Source organism: Daphnia carinata, chromosome 1, assembly GCF_022539665.2.
Source record: "Daphnia carinata strain CSIRO-1 chromosome 1, CSIRO_AGI_Dcar_HiC_V3, whole genome shotgun sequence".
NCBI lineage: Eukaryota > Metazoa > Arthropoda > Branchiopoda > Diplostraca > Daphniidae > Daphnia > Daphnia carinata.
The window spans coordinates 4,619,033-4,638,126 of record NC_081331.1 but is presented as its reverse complement, the minus strand read 5'-3'; the positions used below and the strand labels follow the sequence as shown (position 1 = coordinate 4,638,126).

Below are 19,094 nucleotides of genomic sequence, written 5' to 3'. Positions count from 1 at the left end.
ATTCGGAAACACGTCCCTGACTTGGACTGATTGGTCTTCGGATGGCGTGGGTCGGCTCTTGTTTAATCTTATTTTTATGACGACTGCAGGGGGAATATTTGCCGAAAGATGAGTCTCTCCTACATAACGTTATTGACGCCTTGTCTTTTTTTTTTCCTGCCTCTATTATCACGTGTAGCAGCCGGTTATAAATTTCAAGGCAATAGGCTATCTTTCACCTTCTTCTTTTGCCTTCCGATTCGCAGCTCCATATGGTCATTGGATGGCAATCAAATCAATGAAAGTCAAATATATCAAACGAGTTGTTACGTATGCTGTTCTATAAGAGTGAGCGCCAGTTGTATCAATTGCCAATGTCTGTTTCAGATGCCGCTGGGTGGGCGCGACTGATATAATCCGATATCGCCATGCCAGATCGAGGGACCCATAAAAAACCCCATATACCGAACAGGGCTTCAAAACAATGCCAGAGAGAATTGGTTAGAGTCCTCGTTGGAGCTGCGAAACTGCGCGATATCATGCCGAGTCGGCGAGAGACCTTCCTGCTAGCCCCTGCTGTTGCTTTTGTTGTTATTGTTCCAGTTGCTGACCATAACGAAACGAGCCGGCAATGCATTCTTTACGATTCTTTAAGGTAACTGGCCAAAAAAAGAAGAGGAGAAAAACAAAAAAAAAAAAGAAACACGAACACGCGTATGAATAGAGAGCGTCACGAGAGGACGTGGAAGAATATAAAGGTAACGAGAATAAGGTAAAAAGAAAAGCACCTGCGATGATGATGAGTCAACGAGCCGCTCACAATCTGGTGGCAGCATTGAGCCGCACCAAACAAGGATGAAATTGAAAGACAATAGACAGCTAGCTATATAGCTAGGCTGATGGGATAGAAAAACAAAAATGAAAATAAGAAATTAGATCCAGAGGAGAGTGGATGATAATTAAGCACGATGACCTAGCACCCCAAACCCGAATAAGGAATTTTTTTAAAGCTCTCTATTTCACTTGGCAAAATGAACGGGGATTTTCCAAAGCAAGTCTTAGAGAGTTTCGTCCATTGTTGTATTTTAGAGGGCTCTATTTCTATAAAGTCCGTGCTCAACTTTAATCATTAAGGAAATAACAATAACATTGTCTATATACGGTGTCAAAAATTTTTTTTTTTCTAGTTATATGCTCAACAGTTTTTGAAGGGCTTACGTTTGGGTGGATTTTGGAAGCTAATGGCCCTCACGCAGCCGCCGGCTCGAACATCAACCAGGACGTTGAAGTATAGAATGAAATTAGTTTTTTTTTCTGTGAAAAGACTAGAGCCAAAATCGATGTAAAAATGATGGACCTTTCCTACTGCTTTACCTCCTACCGTCTCGCACGCCATAAGACGGGCAAGCAACCAACTCCGGCCGACACTTATGGCGTTGCTTAGATATATATAAGTTATGCTCAGTACGAGTACGCTGTACCCCACACTTTGTATACCGTGTTGTTTTTGACTGTTTCATGACTGTTGGCTTTGACGTCCCTTTTATAGGAAAACAAAAATGGACGGGCGGGTTTCGTTATGGCACTGTCGTTCTACTCCTCAATTTTTTTTTCTTTCCGAGTTTGAATGGTGGGTCTCTGATTTCTCTTTTTCCTCTTTCGCGCTTTTCGGGAGTGAGATACTAATAGTTAAACGAGCCGCTTCAATCAGAATCGCACAGAGGATCGTATTCAAAAACAAAACACACCTAGCCCATTGAAATATCTTTAAATTGAACGCGCCTTCTTCTATCACTATGGAGAAAGAATGAGAAGCCAAAGATATGGAAAAAACCCCCAAAAAATAGCTGAAATATAAAAAAAAAAAGATGGTTATCTCTTCTTTAGTTGTTAGCCAGTTGGCTTTGAAACGATACGGACCGGCAAGGCAGACTCCGATGGAAGGTTACCTGGACTAACCTAATAAGGCGTTTCGTTTTTAGATTATTTTTCTTTTCTTCTATCTTTTTTGAGAAATTTTTTTCGGCTTTGACGGTAAAACGAGAAATCTTAACCGCATCAGAGGCAAGAGCACACTTCTTCACCTTCCGGGATAATCTTCGCCGAGTTCCGTGTTCGTTCGTACCGGGTGTGACGCGCTTCACACCATCTCGCCGCATATCATGGTCATATAAATATGAGTAGTTCAATAACGCACTCGGGCGACGCTCCAAGTGTAATCACATTAATAAAAAAGCGAAGGCGGCACGTAAGAATAAGACAAGACAGTAAATACAAGGCTCTTTAGTTCTTTCTTTGATACCTCACTTACACCGTACCGCGCTGCCAGATGGCCCTACTACGTTGTCTATATGTAGGATCTTTAACTCCTGTTGAGCCCGGGATGAAAAAGGAAAAAAAAAAGAAATGTCTACACACTAATGGAGAACTCCCGAAAGAGAAAAAGCTAGATCTCAAGGACCCGCCAAAATCAGCAGCCACTCGTCACGCATCGCATGTCTCTGTATAGCAGATCCGTCTGGTCGTGTTTTACCTACACGGACATGAGGTATATAGAAGAGAGGGAGAAGGTTGGATACGGTACCAGATGAGCCGATGCCAAACATAAGAAAGGAAAAAAAAAAAAAGAAAAACCAAACAACATTGGCCGTTTGCATCGAGGCCGACAAGACCAGCTGAAAATAAAACAATGAAAAACAAAAACGGCTTGCCTCCACACAGGGAAAAAAAAATGCGCCAGAGACACAGCAGAAAAGAAATGGCTTTAAAAGTAAATAAATAAAAGATCTTATCACAAGAGCTCGGTGGGGATGACTAATGCCCGTCCGCTCAAGAAAATCGGCCGATGCCTCATTTTCTTTGCCAAAAATGATATTCGCACGCAGCAGCAACAACAAGAAGCTGTCCCATACTGTTTGGGGGGGAGTGTGTAAGTTATTGGATAACATGCGGAGATCGTCCATGGCCAAGTGAAACACACGGTAATAAATATGATCCACCGACACAAGGGTCATCGAGTACTATCCACCAATTTTCAATCGAATCAAAATTATCAACTAACTGGTTTTATGATTATTGAACATTTCAACGCCTTGAAGCTGAGCAAACTAGGCAAGATGGCCATCACAAAACATCGGTCTACAATCATGGGAAATTCCAAAATTCTACTACGTCCAGCCAAAAATGGTTACTCAATTCATGCAGCGAGTCCGCTAAGGCCCCCGTGTGCCCGTCAAATGGTCCGTGGTACGTTCCATGACGGGCTTAGTGCGCTTCCCGCTTTAACGATGTAGGCAAAAAGAAAAAAAGGAGGAAGAAGAAAAGCAAAAATTCATCAACATTCTGTCAGTTTAAATTGCCATTTTTGGCTTTTACGCTGAGACGTGGGGAGTTGGAGGTCAAAGAGAAAAAAAAACGGGACCATCAAGGTGACATGAGCCATTTGTGGGAGTTCCCATAACTTCCTGTTCCTAGCGATGTTGCAAAAGCGCACCACATTGTCTATTCAATTCGACGAAATTGAGTTTTACATGTAAAATCTAATGTGATGTCAAATACGAATCGACCCCTCAGTCAAGTAAAACTGACGGCAAACGATTGTATTCGAATTTCCATTTAAACAGACAGACAATGGATGAATAAAGAACTTGCTCATTAGTGTCAATAAAGAAATTCGTTTTTCTTCTTTACTTGACGATAATGAAGAACCAAAAATTATGTGAATGGTTCGACGGCGATTTCTAAAAAAGAAACTCTAGTGACTTATGCTAGACAAACGGTAAAATTGCAAGACAGACGTGAATGGAGGAAATCGACAAAATCATAAAACAGTGCCCAGTATGGTCTGCAGGAGCAGCTCGGAGCTATTAACCGATAGTATACGACTTTAGTTTTTCGCTATTGCTAAAAAAGCCGATAATCAAGATGGACGCTGGAAATTACTTCTCGATACACATGTAGATGAAAGATAGACACGTCTACTATAGTTCGTGTTACGTCATCTATGGTAAATATTGATCGGGTAATCAGTACATACCATCGGTTGTTGCGTCTATGTGAAAACTCTTTGCATACAGCACACGGGCTGAAAGATTATTATTTATTCTATAATAGAAACGAAAAACAAAGAAGGACCGCACCTGTCTGTAAGTTTTAAAAAGAAAGACGATCGTAATCATGCAAATAGCTTTTGCATATGCTTAAAAGAATTCAGTTTTAACAAGTTTTTCCAGCTTTCGATGCTAACCAATCTTTCAAAGACTTAAATGGTGAATCCTTTATGTAACGTACACGATCATTACCTGCATGATTAACCAACTATACTCTTTAACCCCTCAAGTTTCCCTCATCATTTGCACAAAAGGAACACAGCACTCTTACGAACATGCAACTTTAAACAAAAATGTGATTCGACTTACCGAGGAAGCAGTACGTTGTTAAAAACAACCGACGAGCACCAGGAGAATATCGAGCAAGTCGTTCACAAACGTGGGTGGTATACGTTTGCAGGATTTCCTTTCCGCACGATCGTTTTTATCGAAGAAGCGAACGCTCCCGATTGGCACAATAAAGATATTCTTGCTTCTTCACGAGTGCCGATATCGTTGGTTCACAACGAAAAAGAGTGTGGGCAACTCAATCTGTTCACTTGGATAACACTTACGATCGGTCAATGCACATTCGTATACAAATGGATGCGTCGGGATTGTAAATCTTTCCGATAGTCAGTCAACTTGTCCTACACAAAAAACGACAATCAGTCATGCGACCACACTGCAGCAATACAACATACGCAACTGTAACGGACACGGGTTAAATAGTTTCGACCATGGCGCTGGCAGCCTAAAGGCGAAATGTGTTCTGTGCCGTGTCACGTTCCCGCAAACAAAATAAGGGCGACTTCCACTAGAAATGTTTTAATGTTTAGTCGAAAACCGCCTACCCCGGCGGTTGAATCACACAAACGCACACACCGCCACTAAGCTATCGATTGCCCATTTGGACTTGTGAGCTGCTTGTATTCAAGCCCAATTTCTAAAGAATTGTCTGGCTTTTTCTCTTGTGAATAAGCAGCCAAATGCTGTAATCCAGACTTAGAGTTGCTGCCTTGATTGGCCAGACAGTATGGCAGAGGGGGAAAAATGCAACAGATAGCATCAGTGACAAAAGACTAAAGCAGCACACAAAAGCCCCTGGGTAGGTTAATGGCTGTTTTATGTTTCTTCTTTAATTCTTGAAGAGTCGACGATTTGCTTAAAAAGAACGACTTGCAAGAAAGAACAAAACTTTGTCTCCAAACGCGTTTGTTTACAGAACGACAGTAGAAACTATGGCTCCCGCTGCCATCCACAACGAGAGAGTCGATCCGCTCAGTTCGGCTTCTAACAGAGCTTTATATACACACCCACGAAAATAATGACACAGAAAGCAAAAAAAAAAGTCGGCAAAAGGGGGGGGACTCTTTGCAATGGACAAAACGAGCGAGGAAAAGAATGAAAAAAAAAAGAAACAGCAAAAGAGAGGTAGAGATTGAAAGCCTATACTGGTTTGTTTGACTCCGGGCTACGTTACCTGTTTTAGGTGGGCGTGTTTTTAGCCAACATCCTTATGGAGACTATGGATAAAAAAAAAAAGGGTAGAGAAAAAAAAAAAAAGAAATAACAAACAACTCAACAGACTAAAAAGATAGTATGTGACCAGAGAGAAAGCCACAACAAAGAATATTAGTTAAGAGTTTACCTGGAGTTTGTGGATAAACTTGGCCCACACACACACACACAAACACGTGGATCTTCGGAGATGTATAACTCTCGACTGACATCCACTGCTAGCATTAGCAATTCGGCTGCATGTTGTCTATGTTATGCTAGTCGATGAATGATACGATGAACGTTTTTTTTTTCAGGGGGAACCAGCCGGATGACTTTATGTATTAGCTCAAGAGTGCGAATTACCTGCGACTCTTTTTACCGGAGGTAGAAATTGTGTGTGAGGCGAAAGCTCGTTTACCCATGAGTAAGGAACTCAAACTCAAACTGGAAAGCTTATACACGGATCGCGGTGCAGGTTTCCGGTTGAGAGTGACGGGTAGTATATAACCAGTGTGCGATTTCTCCCATAAAAAAATGAGAAATGACGGGATTCCATTCTTGTTGGCAAGTAAATGTTTTTTTTTATTCTCTTGCATGTACATATACCGTATACGACTTGCTACCAGTGTGTAAAGGCTTCCAGCTACTCGGCCCTAATCCGATTTGCTTTGTGTCTAAAAGATTGCTATGTACACTACAGTATACATATATGGTGCGGTGAGCCATTTTGCTTTGATTCTAATCTAAATAAATCGTAGAGTGGATCAGCGCAAGCTGCTGCAACTGAGAAACCATGAAACTTCTGTTGAAGCTTTTTTTTTCTTTAATTTCCTTTTTTTTTTGTACCTGCTACTTTGAGCTGATTTTGATGGATTGTTGTTCATTACTATCCATCCAACTGCTAAGTACGAATAAGAACCTTCGCTTGAAAGAATGCGTATTATTAATTCAATCCGAAACAATCTAAGCAATGAATATTGTATAGGACCATTTAGGGTAATCTGTAAATGCAAAAGAGAGAAAAAAAAAATAATGAAAACAATCTTCCACCCTCCAAAATAAAAAAGAAAAGTGGCAAGAGGAGAGACGATCAGTATGACAATCTTTGGGCCGTCCGGACATCTTTCACTATACGGTAGAATGGTTTCGTACGGTAGAAGACAACTCTTGCATACCAAAATCTATAAGACCATAAGCGGGCAAAGCTATCTGATTGGATGTGTTTCTCTTTCAGAAGCACTACTATATATTCTTTGCCTTTTGCCTCTCTATCGTTGTTAGATAATCTTTTGTTCTTACACAGCTGCAACTCTCAATCTTGAAAAACGGTGTACAAAACCGGCCATTGTCGCATTAAAGTTCCAAACCGAAAAACAAACTTCAACAAGTTTTAGTCGTACATCATTGACACACAAGGCTCCCGATTCGTCATCACTCAAAAATACCCCAAATCTAACAAGGCAACCTAGCCAGTGCACATAGTTCTGCTAAACAAAATAGGAATTAAGAAAAACAGAACATTTCAATCGACAAAAAATAAAATCGAAAATCACGTGAAGTGGGAAACACTGAATAATCGTAAATAAATAAATGGTGAAATAGAACTGCCGCTTTGTTTTCGATGTATATCATAAAATAAGAGGCAAGCATTAAAAAAGACTAAAAGTAGAGAGGAAAGAAATGGAAGAAAAGAATGGGGAGCGGTCCCTTTTAAGGAACTTTTTTGTCGCCGTTGGTAACAGAAGATACGATAGCTGATGGCTTCTGATGGCGATGGTTGAGATTGTGCTTGTCACGCCACATTCACCATAACGTAGACCTATACTCGTGACGTGACGATATAAATGTGCAAGCAGGAAAAAAACAACTTAAATGCTACAATCGGCTTAAATCAAACAGGGAAACAGAAAGAACAAATGAGAATGAAAAGGATGACAGCCAACCTTGAACGCGTCCATCACACGTAGGTCGGACGAATGACTTTGAATGGTAAGCTAAAAAAACAAAACAAGGGAGACATGGTGACCTCTTTTTTTTTCACCATTGTCTCCTCTGATTTTTTGTTCTTGTCTTTTGTTCTCGTTGCATCACCTTTTTTCCTTTTTCTTATCTCCTTGGGCAGTACAAGGTAAACGCATGTCGCGAATCTAGGTGGGTCGACAAACAGGTCTACTTTAACAAGACCTACCTGTATCTGCTATTTAAATTTGAAACTAAACAGTTTCGATGATATTTCCACCGCAGAAATATTTCGCCCACACGAAATTCCATGTAATCGACTAATAGTGCGACTCCCGCGCCATAGGGGATCTCCCTTTTCAGTTCTTGTACTGTGTGTTTTCAATAGATTCGGATAACAAAACCAATCCCACCCAATGGAGGAATACCGGATGAATCAATCACTTACGAACACGTATATCATATGGTCATGTATCCATGCCTGAGAAGGTGAACCATCCAATAGCAATCTGTTTTTCCATTGAACAAAGAGACTAGTATAGCGCCAACGGTGCAGTATTAAACAAGAACATATACATACCTATTCAATAACGCATTTCCCTCTTTCCAGAAATCAATAACGAATGGGTAGACGGCACAGGTTTACGTCGTACATTGCCCCTGACTTCATCCACAATTTTCCCTGTGCTGCACAAAAAAGCTTATTTGAAAGTGTATCATTATATCATCCAATATTCATCCATTCGTCTTACCAGCTGGGTCGTTTTGACGATAGGCAAAATACCCATTTTTAGGGGCGAAACGCTAGTGTAAGTAACTGCATGCCTCCATGTACTTAAGCCGATTGCTTATTCACTCAGTTGGATTTATTTGTATACGACGTCTTCTCCTTCTTTGACTCACAAAACAGCGCACGGTATTAAAAACACCGTTCAAAATTCGTGCGATGCGATACAGGGAAAACCTGGGAAGATTTCCTATCAGACAAGGCCACGAAGTGTTGATTTGTTGCGTTCCACCAGGCAGGAGAAGTAGGATTGCAAAGAAGGAATTAAAAGCAGTGAAGGAAATTACAGTGAATTTCGTATTACGTGAACGATAACAACAACAAAATTCGCTTCCGCTTTTAGAGCCGTGCTTTTATCTGGTAGGATCCCGCTATCGCTTAGAATGACGAAGCGAAACAGTTTTTGCGTGACGGTTAAGCTGGTACACGTTCCCTCATTTAAGGGTGTGTAGACAGCACACGAATCGAAACAGCTTTCCGAGAATCAGCAGCCCTCCCTTGTGAGATGTCATCTGATACACTGAGCAGAAGGTATGTCATTAAGACTGTGTTTTTAGTTCATTAAAAGTGGCCTTAGCCTGGTTTCGTATTGTTGATTCCTAGTTAATTCGAGCACCACAACTAATCTTCTGTTTTACTTGTACGCTTCCGTGGCGCGTGATTCCTTCCTGTGGAGATGACCACGCAGTTTGTAAACGTCTTGGCCAGAACTGATAACAAAAAAACCTTGGCTCCGAGGGAAAAAAAAGGGAAAGGAGGCGGGAGCGCGATGCCAATTGCTGTGAGCTGAAGTCTAGATCAGTGCCAGAACAACAACGTCCTTCCAATCAATCCGTAGCTTCGGAGGCTGTCTTTGGCGCCTTTCGATATCATAATACAAAATAAAGAGTCCACGAACCTGAGAAAGAGTGAAGAACGGGGAATGGCGAAAGCAAAATAAGATGGAGCTCTAGAATTTATGTGCATGACTTCTGGTTCACCGTCCAATTTCCTATTTCTAGAGAACTGCACATGTGATGAAGAAGAGCGTACAGCTGGAAGGGTGAACTTTCACCGCGTCAGCTGTTGCAGTTTGAGCGTAATGGAACGAACACCGCAAGCGTATTGATTAGCAATCAAACAAAAACTGAGGCTGCGAAATAACATTGCAACATTGGCCCTGTGAAGAGTCCCTACGTTCATCCGTGACTAAGCGTTGATGTGGCCACCTACACTCGACACTCGGCATATTCTTTAAAAAAATTTGTATTAAAATATTTTTGAATTGATACCGTAAAAGTTTGATGTTGAATCCAAAAAATGCTGCATTTTATTGGGAAAGGCGATGAATCAATAAATCCCGATGAGCATCGCCCTCGTCTGGGATTTCAGGTTGCGGTAAATGCTCTGCTTCAACTAACACGTAATGAAAACAATGGAAATAAGGGATTGAAATCAAGTACTGATCACACATAACACAATGCATTCCTGTTTACCTTCCAGGAACATGTCGTCGTCATCGGGAAATGCATTCACAACCAGATCTTGTCGATCCAAGTTTGGTGGTACGGGTTGCACCAAATTGTTGTCAACCACAGCCTCTATGACTGCAACTCTTAATTAAGTTGGAAAAAATACATTTGTATAATATGATACGTGGGCTTGTCTTACCTTGGTGTATCTGTTGCAAGGCATTGTTATTATTCACCACAATAGGTGGACCTTGCAACAAACGTCCTGCATTGATGAAGCCATCCTTCATCAACGCATACTGCTCTGCATAATAGGCTTCCGCTAAATGATTTTCGTCAGCGCACGGGCCTACCAGGAAGCGAAAGGTTAGATGTCCTCTGTCTTCCCTAACTCGGAGTTGGGGCAGTTCGTGGGCATAACACTCGTACCTATCATTACGATGTCATTACGATACAATTGACAAATCAGATCATGCGACTAACTTACCTTTGGAACATGTAACAATGTAGCCCAGCACATGCAGCACACAAAATACCTGCAGTGGTAGCAAATACTGGCTGATTCCTTATCGTCATAAGTACCAGAGGAGTTGTACTGAGCGAGGCTGATCTTGCCTTACACTTTCCAGGCAAGATATGATGGCAACGAGCACAAGTGAGAGACGGACCATGAATGTCGGTGTAAGTGATTGTATCAACTATGCTTTCTTGACGATCGCCAACTGCCAACAGAGTGTAATAGCAGGCAGGGTTGATAACAAGGTTACGTTTGGCCCGCGTAACAGCCACGTAGAGTAAATTACGCTCCTCCTGCTCTTCTTCCGTGACTTCGCAACAAAAAAGGGTTGGAACAAAGTCGTCCAGCAACGCAACTGTGTCCCATTCCATTCCTTTGGACTTGTGTGCAGTAGAAAAAACCACATCTAGGAAAATAACGAATTTTTTTTATATTCAACTAGCAATGCTGAGCACTGTAGCTCTGTATAACCTGCTTCGGAAATGTGGACGTTAGCACTTCTGATGGCCTCGACATACTTCTCAGTGTTGCTTCCTGACCAATTCACTTGGGCAATTCTGGCTCCCCATTCCATGTCCATTGTTGTTTCCACGTATTTGATAAAGGCTGAATAGTTGCCAAACAATCGACGGTTGCGAAGAAATGGACTTACAATTTTTTCAAAGGCTAAGAGGAAAACGGTGGAATTCCTCATACGCTAATTCGAAATGTTAAAAAATGCAAATTACCTCCTCGTCGTAGATGATTAATGTCGAGCAACAGATCCAAATTCATAGCTTTTAATCCCTAAAAGTAAACAATGTCAGCCTTTTATTCCAGTATAACACAAGTTGGTATTAAAGTATCCTCACCCCTGCAAACGCGATTTTCGGTTTTGGTTTCTGAGAATTACCAACAACGTCACAACCCAGAACCTGGACCGCTTTTTTGAAAAGGGTCAAGTTGGTCCTAGCGAGGAAGCAAAACTGTCTACCACTTCTGAGTGCCATATCCAATGGATGAGTGGCACTGTTTAACCTATCCCGCACATTTATACCCACCAAGCACTTGTCGTTGACATTATTTAAGACACTTAAGCACGAATTTGCCATAAAACCTATTTCCGGCCCGAATCGAAAAGACTAGGAAAAAAGCAATTGAAAGTTAAAGACCATTGTGTCGGATAGGCGACTCTTCTGTAATATTACCTGCGTCAAGTAAAATGTGTGAGTAGCAGGAACTTTAGTCAGAGCATTCACGGCATACCCTAAAATAGTCACATATTTACATAATTATTTTACAATACGAAAAAAAAAAAAATCTGAGTTCGAGATATACTTACGCCAACGGTAGATTTGCTGGTGTGGATCACCGACGATAATCCGAGGGCCAGGATGACGTAGAAAAATGTCAAGCATGGCTCCACTCATATCTTGCCCCTCGTCTACCATCACACAATCAACTTCTTCACTTTCAAACAAATTGGGTTTCTGCAACTGCCAAATTTTAAGATAGGCATCGCAGGGTAATTTCAATCTGTCATCGTTTGGGTTTTTTAAGGCAGACCACACCTTTTTAGCATCGACGGCTAACATCTGCAAGGAAGGAAGTTCTGGTGAAATAAAGTGGCAAGTTATATAAATTATAATATTAACACTCACTTTACGTTCTTCGCCGGAAAGAATATTTTCCCTGACAGGTTGGTCGACTGGACTATCTTGGGATAACACATTGTTGGTTACTTTTACAGGCGTGTGATCAACTGTTATTGAATCATCGGCTGATCCCCAGAAGCGATGAAGAGTATCAATAACCAATTTTTCTCGTTGATATCGTCTCATGCCACGCCGATCGTTAAGTATCCCACTGTCAATCAAACTTGTTGGGAAGATGCTGCCCGTTGTTTTTTTTTTCAAGAGGCCTTGACCAACGATATGGCGATACGCCAGCTGATGAATGGTTCTGCAAACGACGTTGTTTGGAAATTTCCCGCTAGCTTCATCAGATACTGCACGATTGTACACTACCAACAAAAATCTAAAATGGGGGTTCTCTTTGTAGACACGTTCTGTAAGTCGTAGAAGGGTAGTTGTCTTCCCACTGCCAGCAAATGCAACAATCTTGATCAACTGAATTATTGTATAAGCAAATATGTTAGGCATATGAAAATATTTTGTATTTTTGAAAAGCTTTTTGGTTATTCAAATACTTAAGAACCTACATGGTTTCTTTCTATTCGATGATTCACAATCCGTGATTGTTCGGGAGTTAAAGCGGGGACAGACTGGTTTCCCTCGCTACGGATGCTCCAGCCAGTTTCATATAGGTTGAGGGCATATCGCAAATTGTAATGCAGCCTGCATGGAATGTAAAAAATACATATAATTTTTTCGAATTCTAAATGCATTAATTTACTTTGCTGGAATTTGAAATTCTCTTGTGAAGTAGAGCAAGAAGGTGCATACACAGTAAAATTTTTCAGTTGCCTCCTGTGCAGAAAAACAAAAATTAGAGATGTGGATAACTGAACAGAATCACTTCTTACCATTATAGTGCAGTCACTTCTTGCGTGAGTTAAAAAGTTCAATAAGCTGTACACCTCCCATGCTTCCTTTGCAATTATACATATCACTGTGGTCACTCTCCAAACTGACAATTCTTGCCCTTGCTCTATTATTAGTTTTTCCGCTAGGCTAAAGAGAGGATGGCACCGTAGGTACCTCATAGTAAGGCATTGGGTATCACAAGACCCTGTAAGGTAACTGTGAAATGTGAGAAATTTTGAAGGAAATACATTCAAAACAATAAACTTACTTTATCAGGCCTGAGAGGCAGTTTTCTTTTCTAGTTATATTTTGACTGATGCAAATGTCATTCAGAGCTGCTCTTGAAATTTTGCTATTTTGGACAGAGTAAATGGCATATAATTTTTTCCATCTAACAAACTACAAACGAAATTAAGGGTGGATAGTGCAGCTTACAGTGCTCTTCATTCGTATTTCACTAAAGCCATACCTTTTGATTACAGATAATCTTGTACCATTTTTTGCAAACAAACACACATGATTTGAAAAGATCTACAACATTTACATGGGCCAGAACATTTTCTAGCATTTCATCAGGAAGTGAATTCATTCTAGAAATTACTTTTACGATTAAAATTTAAAGAACACAAAATCTAGACTTCAACGTTTCGTCCGTTTTGTTGTTGTTCTTGTTCTTACTACGTAGTACTACAACCACCAGCGGACTCTACCGAGCATAAAATAAAACTATAATTTTTTTTTATTTTATTTTTTTTTTATGCATTGTACAATTTATTGGGATGGTATTATACAGGCTTGCCGTTTCGCTTAAAATTTTAAGCTGGTGCGCCGCACCTCTTAACAAGCAATGAGCGGATCACCAAACACGCTCAATTGTGTTTGAGTGGTGCGGCGCTCAAAATCTGCCCTATCGCACATTTTGTCTTCTGCCGTCTGCTGTCTGCTATATATACGGAGGTTGCCTAGGGAACGATACTTGCTTGTGCATGACTTGCAGTTTTTGAAAGCGTCGGCTGCAATAATTTATAAATAGTTATGGTATCGACCGTTAGGTGGCGCTATTTTCCGTGGTAATTTCACGTTTTGAGCGGGTACTGATCGCACATTTTTTTCAAGCGTGGCGGTAATCACGCTCAAATGCCGTTAAGCGGCTCGGCCGCTTAAAAATGTAAGCGAGAGGGGAAATTCGCACATTTTGTGAGCGCGCTTACGGCAAGCCTGGTATTATAGTAGTTAAAATTTAGCAACGAAAATTTCTGTGAGCAAAACACTGCTACCAATGTACCGAGATGTAAATGTGTACTTTTTGTTTATTATGCACTTTGATTTTCGATAGTAAACGCTAAATGTTGCAAGGACCTCAAGAAAAAACCCATAGAAATTTCTATTACGCCATAGTAACAACGTGACGTTCGGCCTAGATTAAACTTCGAATTCCTATAACATGTGACTCGAGCTGACAGGTGTTTGTCGTGATAGCACAGGGCCATCACAACTTACGCAGTCGTGTTGGGATATTTTAGCTATTGACCTTCGTCTACATGACATGCAAGTGCATTGAGTATATTTTTTTCAATTGTTCTAGGCTTAGCTGATATCTATACAGACATAAAGTTGTGTACACGAAGACGTGATGATCACTGATCGACAGAAAGACATGGATTTCGACAAATAATTGGTAGAAAAAATCTTGTTTAATCTATATTTTGGGATCGAAAACTGAATCTGCTCAAAGTCAAAACATAGCTTGAACTTACGTCCTTACTAATCTCAGTACTCTTTCTCATCGACGGTGGTGAAATGTACGAAGCCTCCATAATGACTCCGCCTCTTAGCACCTCTGCAAACCAGCACAAGTAAACGGCTATAAAACGCGAGCGGATCCCTATTCAGTGCAGGATTTTCGTTCGGAAACTTCCAAGCATCCTGCTGCGTTTGGCGTAGGCGAGTGAACATTTTTTTTCTTTCCATTTTCAAAACATAAAGCGGGATTATCATGAATTTGTGGACCGTTCTCGCCGTTTGCGGAATGATGAGTAGCGCCCTATTAGTGGAGGCCAAACCGAAAACCTTCCGCAAACGTACCTATCGTTGATTTATTAATAAGTTTACTATCAGTTTATTTTGAGTGAATTTTCTTTTATTCAACAGTCATATCGAGCAAGGCAGCCGGCTCCTGCGTAGGTCGATGTGGCCAATCCGGAACCGACTCAACTCAGCCGTGCCAATGTAACCTGTCATGCCAAACGTACGCGGACTGTTGCGATGACTTTCTTGCTACATGTAACACTTGCAATGGACGCTGCTCTGCTAACTATAATAACAAGTGGCCTTGCCAATGCAATGTCGAATGCCCATCCTATGACAATTGCTGCGCAGATTATGATGCTTTATGCCTAGGAGGTAACTAAACTCTGTTAATATGATACAGTTAAGCTATCTAAGCAAAGTGACATTAATGCTTTGTTGTACTGACACAAGTAACTATGGCGAAAACCGATATTCGCCTTCGGTCCTTGCCCAATAAATTATTTTACCTATATAATTTGCTTATACCGTAAGTATAAATGTCGATGGATTTTTATTTTAGTCACAACAACCGTGCAAACCACCACAACGACCACCACTACAATTGCAACAACCACAGCAAGTAGCTTCACTTGCCCCAATGATATGTTCGGCAAATATCCTAACCCAGATGACTGCCATTCATTCTACGAATGCGTTGCTGGGGAGGCATATCTCATGGTAAGCTTCTTTAATCTACACATTTTTAAATATGGGAGCTTATGCAACCATAATGAAACGTATTATTATTTATGCAGAATTGTCCACCTGGTCTCTACTATAATCCGGATTTACAAGTCTGTGATTACCTTGATAATGTCCCTTCGTGTCAATGAGAAAATCACCGATAGATTGGTAGCGACCGGAAAGAAATGAGACGGGTCTCCACTGTTTTGAAATGATGTAGTTTGCAGCTTCATCATATATGTTTAAGAATGCCAAATTTTTTTTTTGGTGTCCTTGCTCGTTAATTTACAACTTGTGAGTAAAAATACTTTGAACTGATTAGTAATAAACCCATATTATTTGATAGTTGTACCTGTTTTCGTGCAGAAGGCTTGTACCGGCATCTATGTGGTACACGAATCTATGTGTATGCCTATCAATAGTGGATTGTATCCGTTTCAAAGTCCGAGAGGGCTTATTTGCAACCTTGTGAAGTTACCTTAGTCGGCTACCTAGTGTGTTTCAAGTAACCACGCCCCATCACGCGTGAATGGCTATAAAACCCGAAAAAGTACGACAGTCGGTTCAAGCTACTTGTTGATAAAAGCCTCAACTAACCTGTATGCTGTCATATTGTTTCTATTATTTTAATTCCTTTTTATCTTGGCTTTAAATAATTATTTCTTTTCAAGACCAGGACGTGGCCATTATGAAGCTTTTGATTCTTATCGCCGTCTGTGGTTTGTCGAGTGGCATATTGTTGGCTGAGGCCAAAGCCAATAGCTTCCGTGAAAGTAAATAATTAATAAAATTACCAATATTTTAAGTGAGGCAAAAAAAATATTACCAATGGCTTTACGACAGTCAGGACAAGCAAGGTAACCGATTCGTGCATCGGCCGTTGCGGCCAATCCGCAACGGATCCCACTCAGTCATGTCAGTGCAATCCTTCTTGCCAAACGGCAGGTTTGTTAATGTGATGAGTTTTTTGTAGACATCGATTTTAAAATTTACCATTTTCCTGTAACCTAACAGGAGACTGCTGTACCGATTTCCTCTCAACTTGCAGCAGTTGTGCGTCATGGGGAAGGTGTATTGAAGGAAACAATCCCGATTGGCCCTGTCAGTGTACCGAAGAATGCGTAATCAGTGACAACTGTTGCCCCGACTACGCCTATCTCTGCGGTGGAGTTGGTCCAACAGGTAATCTATGCTTTAATTTTCAAGTGGCATAAAAAAAAACCATCTTCACATTCGAGGTCATCTAATGTCGATAATTTGCTACCGACCACTTAAACAAGACACCAAAATTTCAAGGTTCCTACAGTCATATGCTAGATTGATGCACAGATACAAAATTAACTTGGTTCAGAGAGGGAGAATCGTCACGCTTTTACGGTTGATTCGTCACTCACTGATCATCAGCCGGGTAGCAACTCACAGAGGCGCGAGAAACAAAAGAAGGGCGAATTTGACAGCGTGGTTTTAGGGTGGCAAATTAGGGTGGACGCCAATTACGGGTGGAAGAATGCAAAGGGTGGAAAGAGTGTGAAGGGTTGAGAAACAAACATGAGAGTTGCAAAATATGGAAGATCATTTCTGACATCTAGCAACTGTGGCATTTGACTGGGGATCCGTTGATAGACTAGTTAGCGGTTAAACTCTTTGATGTTCTTACCATATAATTGCTTAACTTCACGCGCATAAAGTACTTGCTTTTTATCAGGTACAACCACCATAGGAACAGCTACAACGGGTTCGTCCGGCGGAATCGATTCTTGTGTCGGCAGATGTGGCATTGCTGGTACTGATTCAACTAAGCCATGCCAATGTAATCCTTCCTGCCAGACATACAATGATTGTTGTGCTGATTTCCTTCCGACCTGTAATACTTGCAACGGACGCTGTACTGCTGGTTACGATACCAAGTGGCCTTGCCAGTGCAACAGCCAGTGCACATCTTACGGAAATTGCTGCCCCGACTATTCAGCGCTATGCTTTGCAGGTTTAATCATTTAAATTCGGTACAGTTGATGCGACGTAGGATGGAGCCAGAATTCGGACACCCGGTACACCTGGAAAATATTACCATGAAGTTTAATTATAACATAAACCTGGTCAAAATTCGATTTTGTTTGCTTAAATACAAAAGTATACGATTATACCGTGTATCTCTGAGCCGTCAGTAAATAGCTGACACTGAAATCAGGAAAACTTGTTAGGTATACGTACATTGTACAGTATCCTGCATAAAAAGAAGAACACCCGATTTTTTTTTAAAAAGCCATCTATGGGCAAAACATATTAATTATTGACCTTTTTTAAATAAGGTTAGGGCAAAAAACGCTATAAGTTGGGAAGGGTTTTTAAGTCCAGACACCTTTTGCTAATGCCTCAGGTGTTACGAAAAAATGTCTGGAAAAAGTATAGTCTAGTCTTTTTTTCTTAGACCCCCAACCCCCATGCTAAGATGAAAAATATCTTATCATCCTCAGCACCCACTTTGTTCAACAGCGACTTTAAATGGGGTTTGAACCACTTCCGTGTCTGAATCATCCTATGCCACTTGATGCGACTTTTGTATAAACAGATGGGAGGATGAATACAAAAAAGGCATTGAAATGCGTCGATCACCATTATGATGCGTAAGCGATGACACCTGGAAAATATTACCATCGAAGTTTAATTATAACATAAACCTGGTCAAAAATAAACGATTATTAGTTTTATAAGCTTAGAAATACAAAAGTATACGATTATACCGTGTATCTCTGAGCCGTCAGTAAATAGCTGACACTGAAATCAGGAAAACTTGTTAGGTATACGTACATTGTACATATATGACCGTTGCACTTAGTCCCGTTTTATAACAAAAAGATGGGTAAATTATGTCTAGTTTTATCGTCAGGGAAATATTCACCCAGCTTAAAATTACAATTTCTTTAGATTGTCATATTGATTTATTTTCCTATTTATGTATTTCAAATTATTTGATAACTATTGTATCCTTAGTACTAAATATACAAATAATGTTCACCGTGGGTGTGATGTCAAAGCGCTGGCTTACGAAGCAAAAGGTTGCGAGTTCGATTCTGAGCTCAGCCAAAATATTAACACAGTCCCAGCTCCGCTATAACTGTAAAATAGTTGATAGCGGCGTTCGGCCTAAGGCCTTCTGTGGAAAACAATCAGTTCTGTGCGATAGCTTGCATTCAACACGAAATGTAATGTTACGCACATACTGGTACAGTTTTCATTTTTCAACAAAGGAAGTCCTGCTACAGCGCGGGAGTCTCACGACACTTACTCACTGCGCCCTCGTTCGTCAAAATTTCGAAACAAGGAAGGGAACAAGGAAGAGCCAAACTTCCAGCTCTAGGGTACGCTTAGCTTTCATGGAGATGGAAAAACTTTAAAGAAAAACTTGAATGTTCATGGATGTTGTAGATCAGCTGACAAACATACTTTAAACTCGAAACTACAGAGGGTTTATTGACTTGATCTTGTGAAAAATAAGAAATTAATTTCCTATTCCTCTTGCTCGTCGACTTT

At 40.7% G+C, this 19,094-nt stretch overlaps 3 protein-coding genes across 5 annotated transcripts; 2 read left to right on the top strand and 1 right to left on the bottom strand.

The window, feature by feature from the left end:
• Positions 1-9,553: 9,553 nt before the first annotated feature.
• LOC130691824 (F-box DNA helicase 1-like) lies at positions 9,554-13,461 on the bottom strand. 3 transcript variants are annotated; one of them, XM_057514815.2, is made up of 15 exons: positions 13,279-13,461; positions 13,078-13,208; positions 12,809-13,025; positions 12,679-12,752; positions 12,485-12,620; positions 11,925-12,392; positions 11,606-11,858; positions 11,472-11,530; positions 11,136-11,405; positions 11,013-11,070; positions 10,756-10,950; positions 10,255-10,690; positions 9,967-10,196; positions 9,792-9,902; positions 9,554-9,711 (listed from the first exon to the last, which is right to left on the bottom strand). In XM_057514815.2, exons 1-15 carry the CDS (start codon positions 13,396-13,398, stop codon positions 9,626-9,628), a joined length of 2,844 nt encoding a protein of 947 aa, XP_057370798.1. In that variant the 5' UTR covers positions 13,399-13,461; the 3' UTR covers positions 9,554-9,625. The 3 variants fall into 3 exon arrangements, with proteins under 3 accessions (XP_057370798.1, XP_057370797.1, XP_057370801.1); XM_057514814.2 differs by having other exon boundaries at positions 9,792-9,908; positions 13,279-13,459; XM_057514818.1 differs by lacking the exon at positions 13,279-13,461 and having other exon boundaries at positions 9,792-9,908; positions 12,809-13,014; positions 13,078-13,211.
• A 1,257-nt stretch (positions 13,462-14,718) lies between these two features.
• LOC130691879 (proteoglycan 4-like) lies at positions 14,719-15,908 on the top strand. The gene is made up of 4 exons (XM_057514902.2): positions 14,719-14,890; positions 14,961-15,212; positions 15,400-15,557; positions 15,635-15,908. The coding sequence occupies exons 1-4, from the start codon at positions 14,806-14,808 to the stop codon at positions 15,710-15,712; spliced, it is 573 nt and encodes a 190-aa protein (XP_057370885.1). The 5' UTR covers positions 14,719-14,805; the 3' UTR covers positions 15,713-15,908.
• A 215-nt stretch (positions 15,909-16,123) lies between these two features.
• On the top strand, positions 16,124-17,713 carry LOC130691875 (uridylate-specific endoribonuclease-like). The gene is made up of 5 exons (XM_059497431.1): positions 16,124-16,162; positions 16,235-16,336; positions 16,407-16,508; positions 16,578-16,745; positions 17,269-17,713. The coding sequence occupies exons 2-5, from the start codon at positions 16,252-16,254 to the stop codon at positions 17,559-17,561; spliced, it is 648 nt and encodes a 215-aa protein (XP_059353414.1). The 5' UTR covers positions 16,124-16,162; positions 16,235-16,251; the 3' UTR covers positions 17,562-17,713.
• The last annotated feature ends 1,381 nt before the right edge of the window (positions 17,714-19,094 follow it).

Excerpts from the sequence above, each read along its gene's own strand:
- LOC130691824 (XM_057514814.2), bottom strand. The coding sequence starts at position 13,398 with ATGAATTCACTTCCTGATGAAATGCTAGAAAATGTTCTGGCCCATGTA. Across the intron at positions 12,621-12,678 it reads GAATTTCAAATTCCAGCAAA|GCTGCATTACAATTTGCGAT; the intron begins GTAAATTAATGC and ends CATTCCATGCAG. Across the intron at positions 10,951-11,012 it reads TAATCATCTACGACGAGGAG|CCTTTGAAAAAATTGTAAGT; the intron begins GTAATTTGCATT and ends TTTTCCTCTTAG.
- LOC130691879 (XM_057514902.2), top strand. The coding sequence starts at position 14,806 with ATGAATTTGTGGACCGTTCTCGCCGTTTGCGGAATGATGAGTAGCGCC. Across the intron at positions 15,213-15,399 it reads TGATGCTTTATGCCTAGGAG|TCACAACAACCGTGCAAACC; the intron begins GTAACTAAACTC and ends TTTTTATTTTAG. Across the intron at positions 15,558-15,634 it reads CTGGGGAGGCATATCTCATG|AATTGTCCACCTGGTCTCTA; the intron begins GTAAGCTTCTTT and ends TTATTTATGCAG.
- LOC130691875 (XM_059497431.1), top strand. The coding sequence starts at position 16,252 with ATGAAGCTTTTGATTCTTATCGCCGTCTGTGGTTTGTCGAGTGGCATA. Across the intron at positions 16,337-16,406 it reads AGCCAATAGCTTCCGTGAAA|TCAGGACAAGCAAGGTAACC; the intron begins GTAAATAATTAA and ends GCTTTACGACAG. Across the intron at positions 16,509-16,577 it reads TCCTTCTTGCCAAACGGCAG|GAGACTGCTGTACCGATTTC; the intron begins GTTTGTTAATGT and ends GTAACCTAACAG.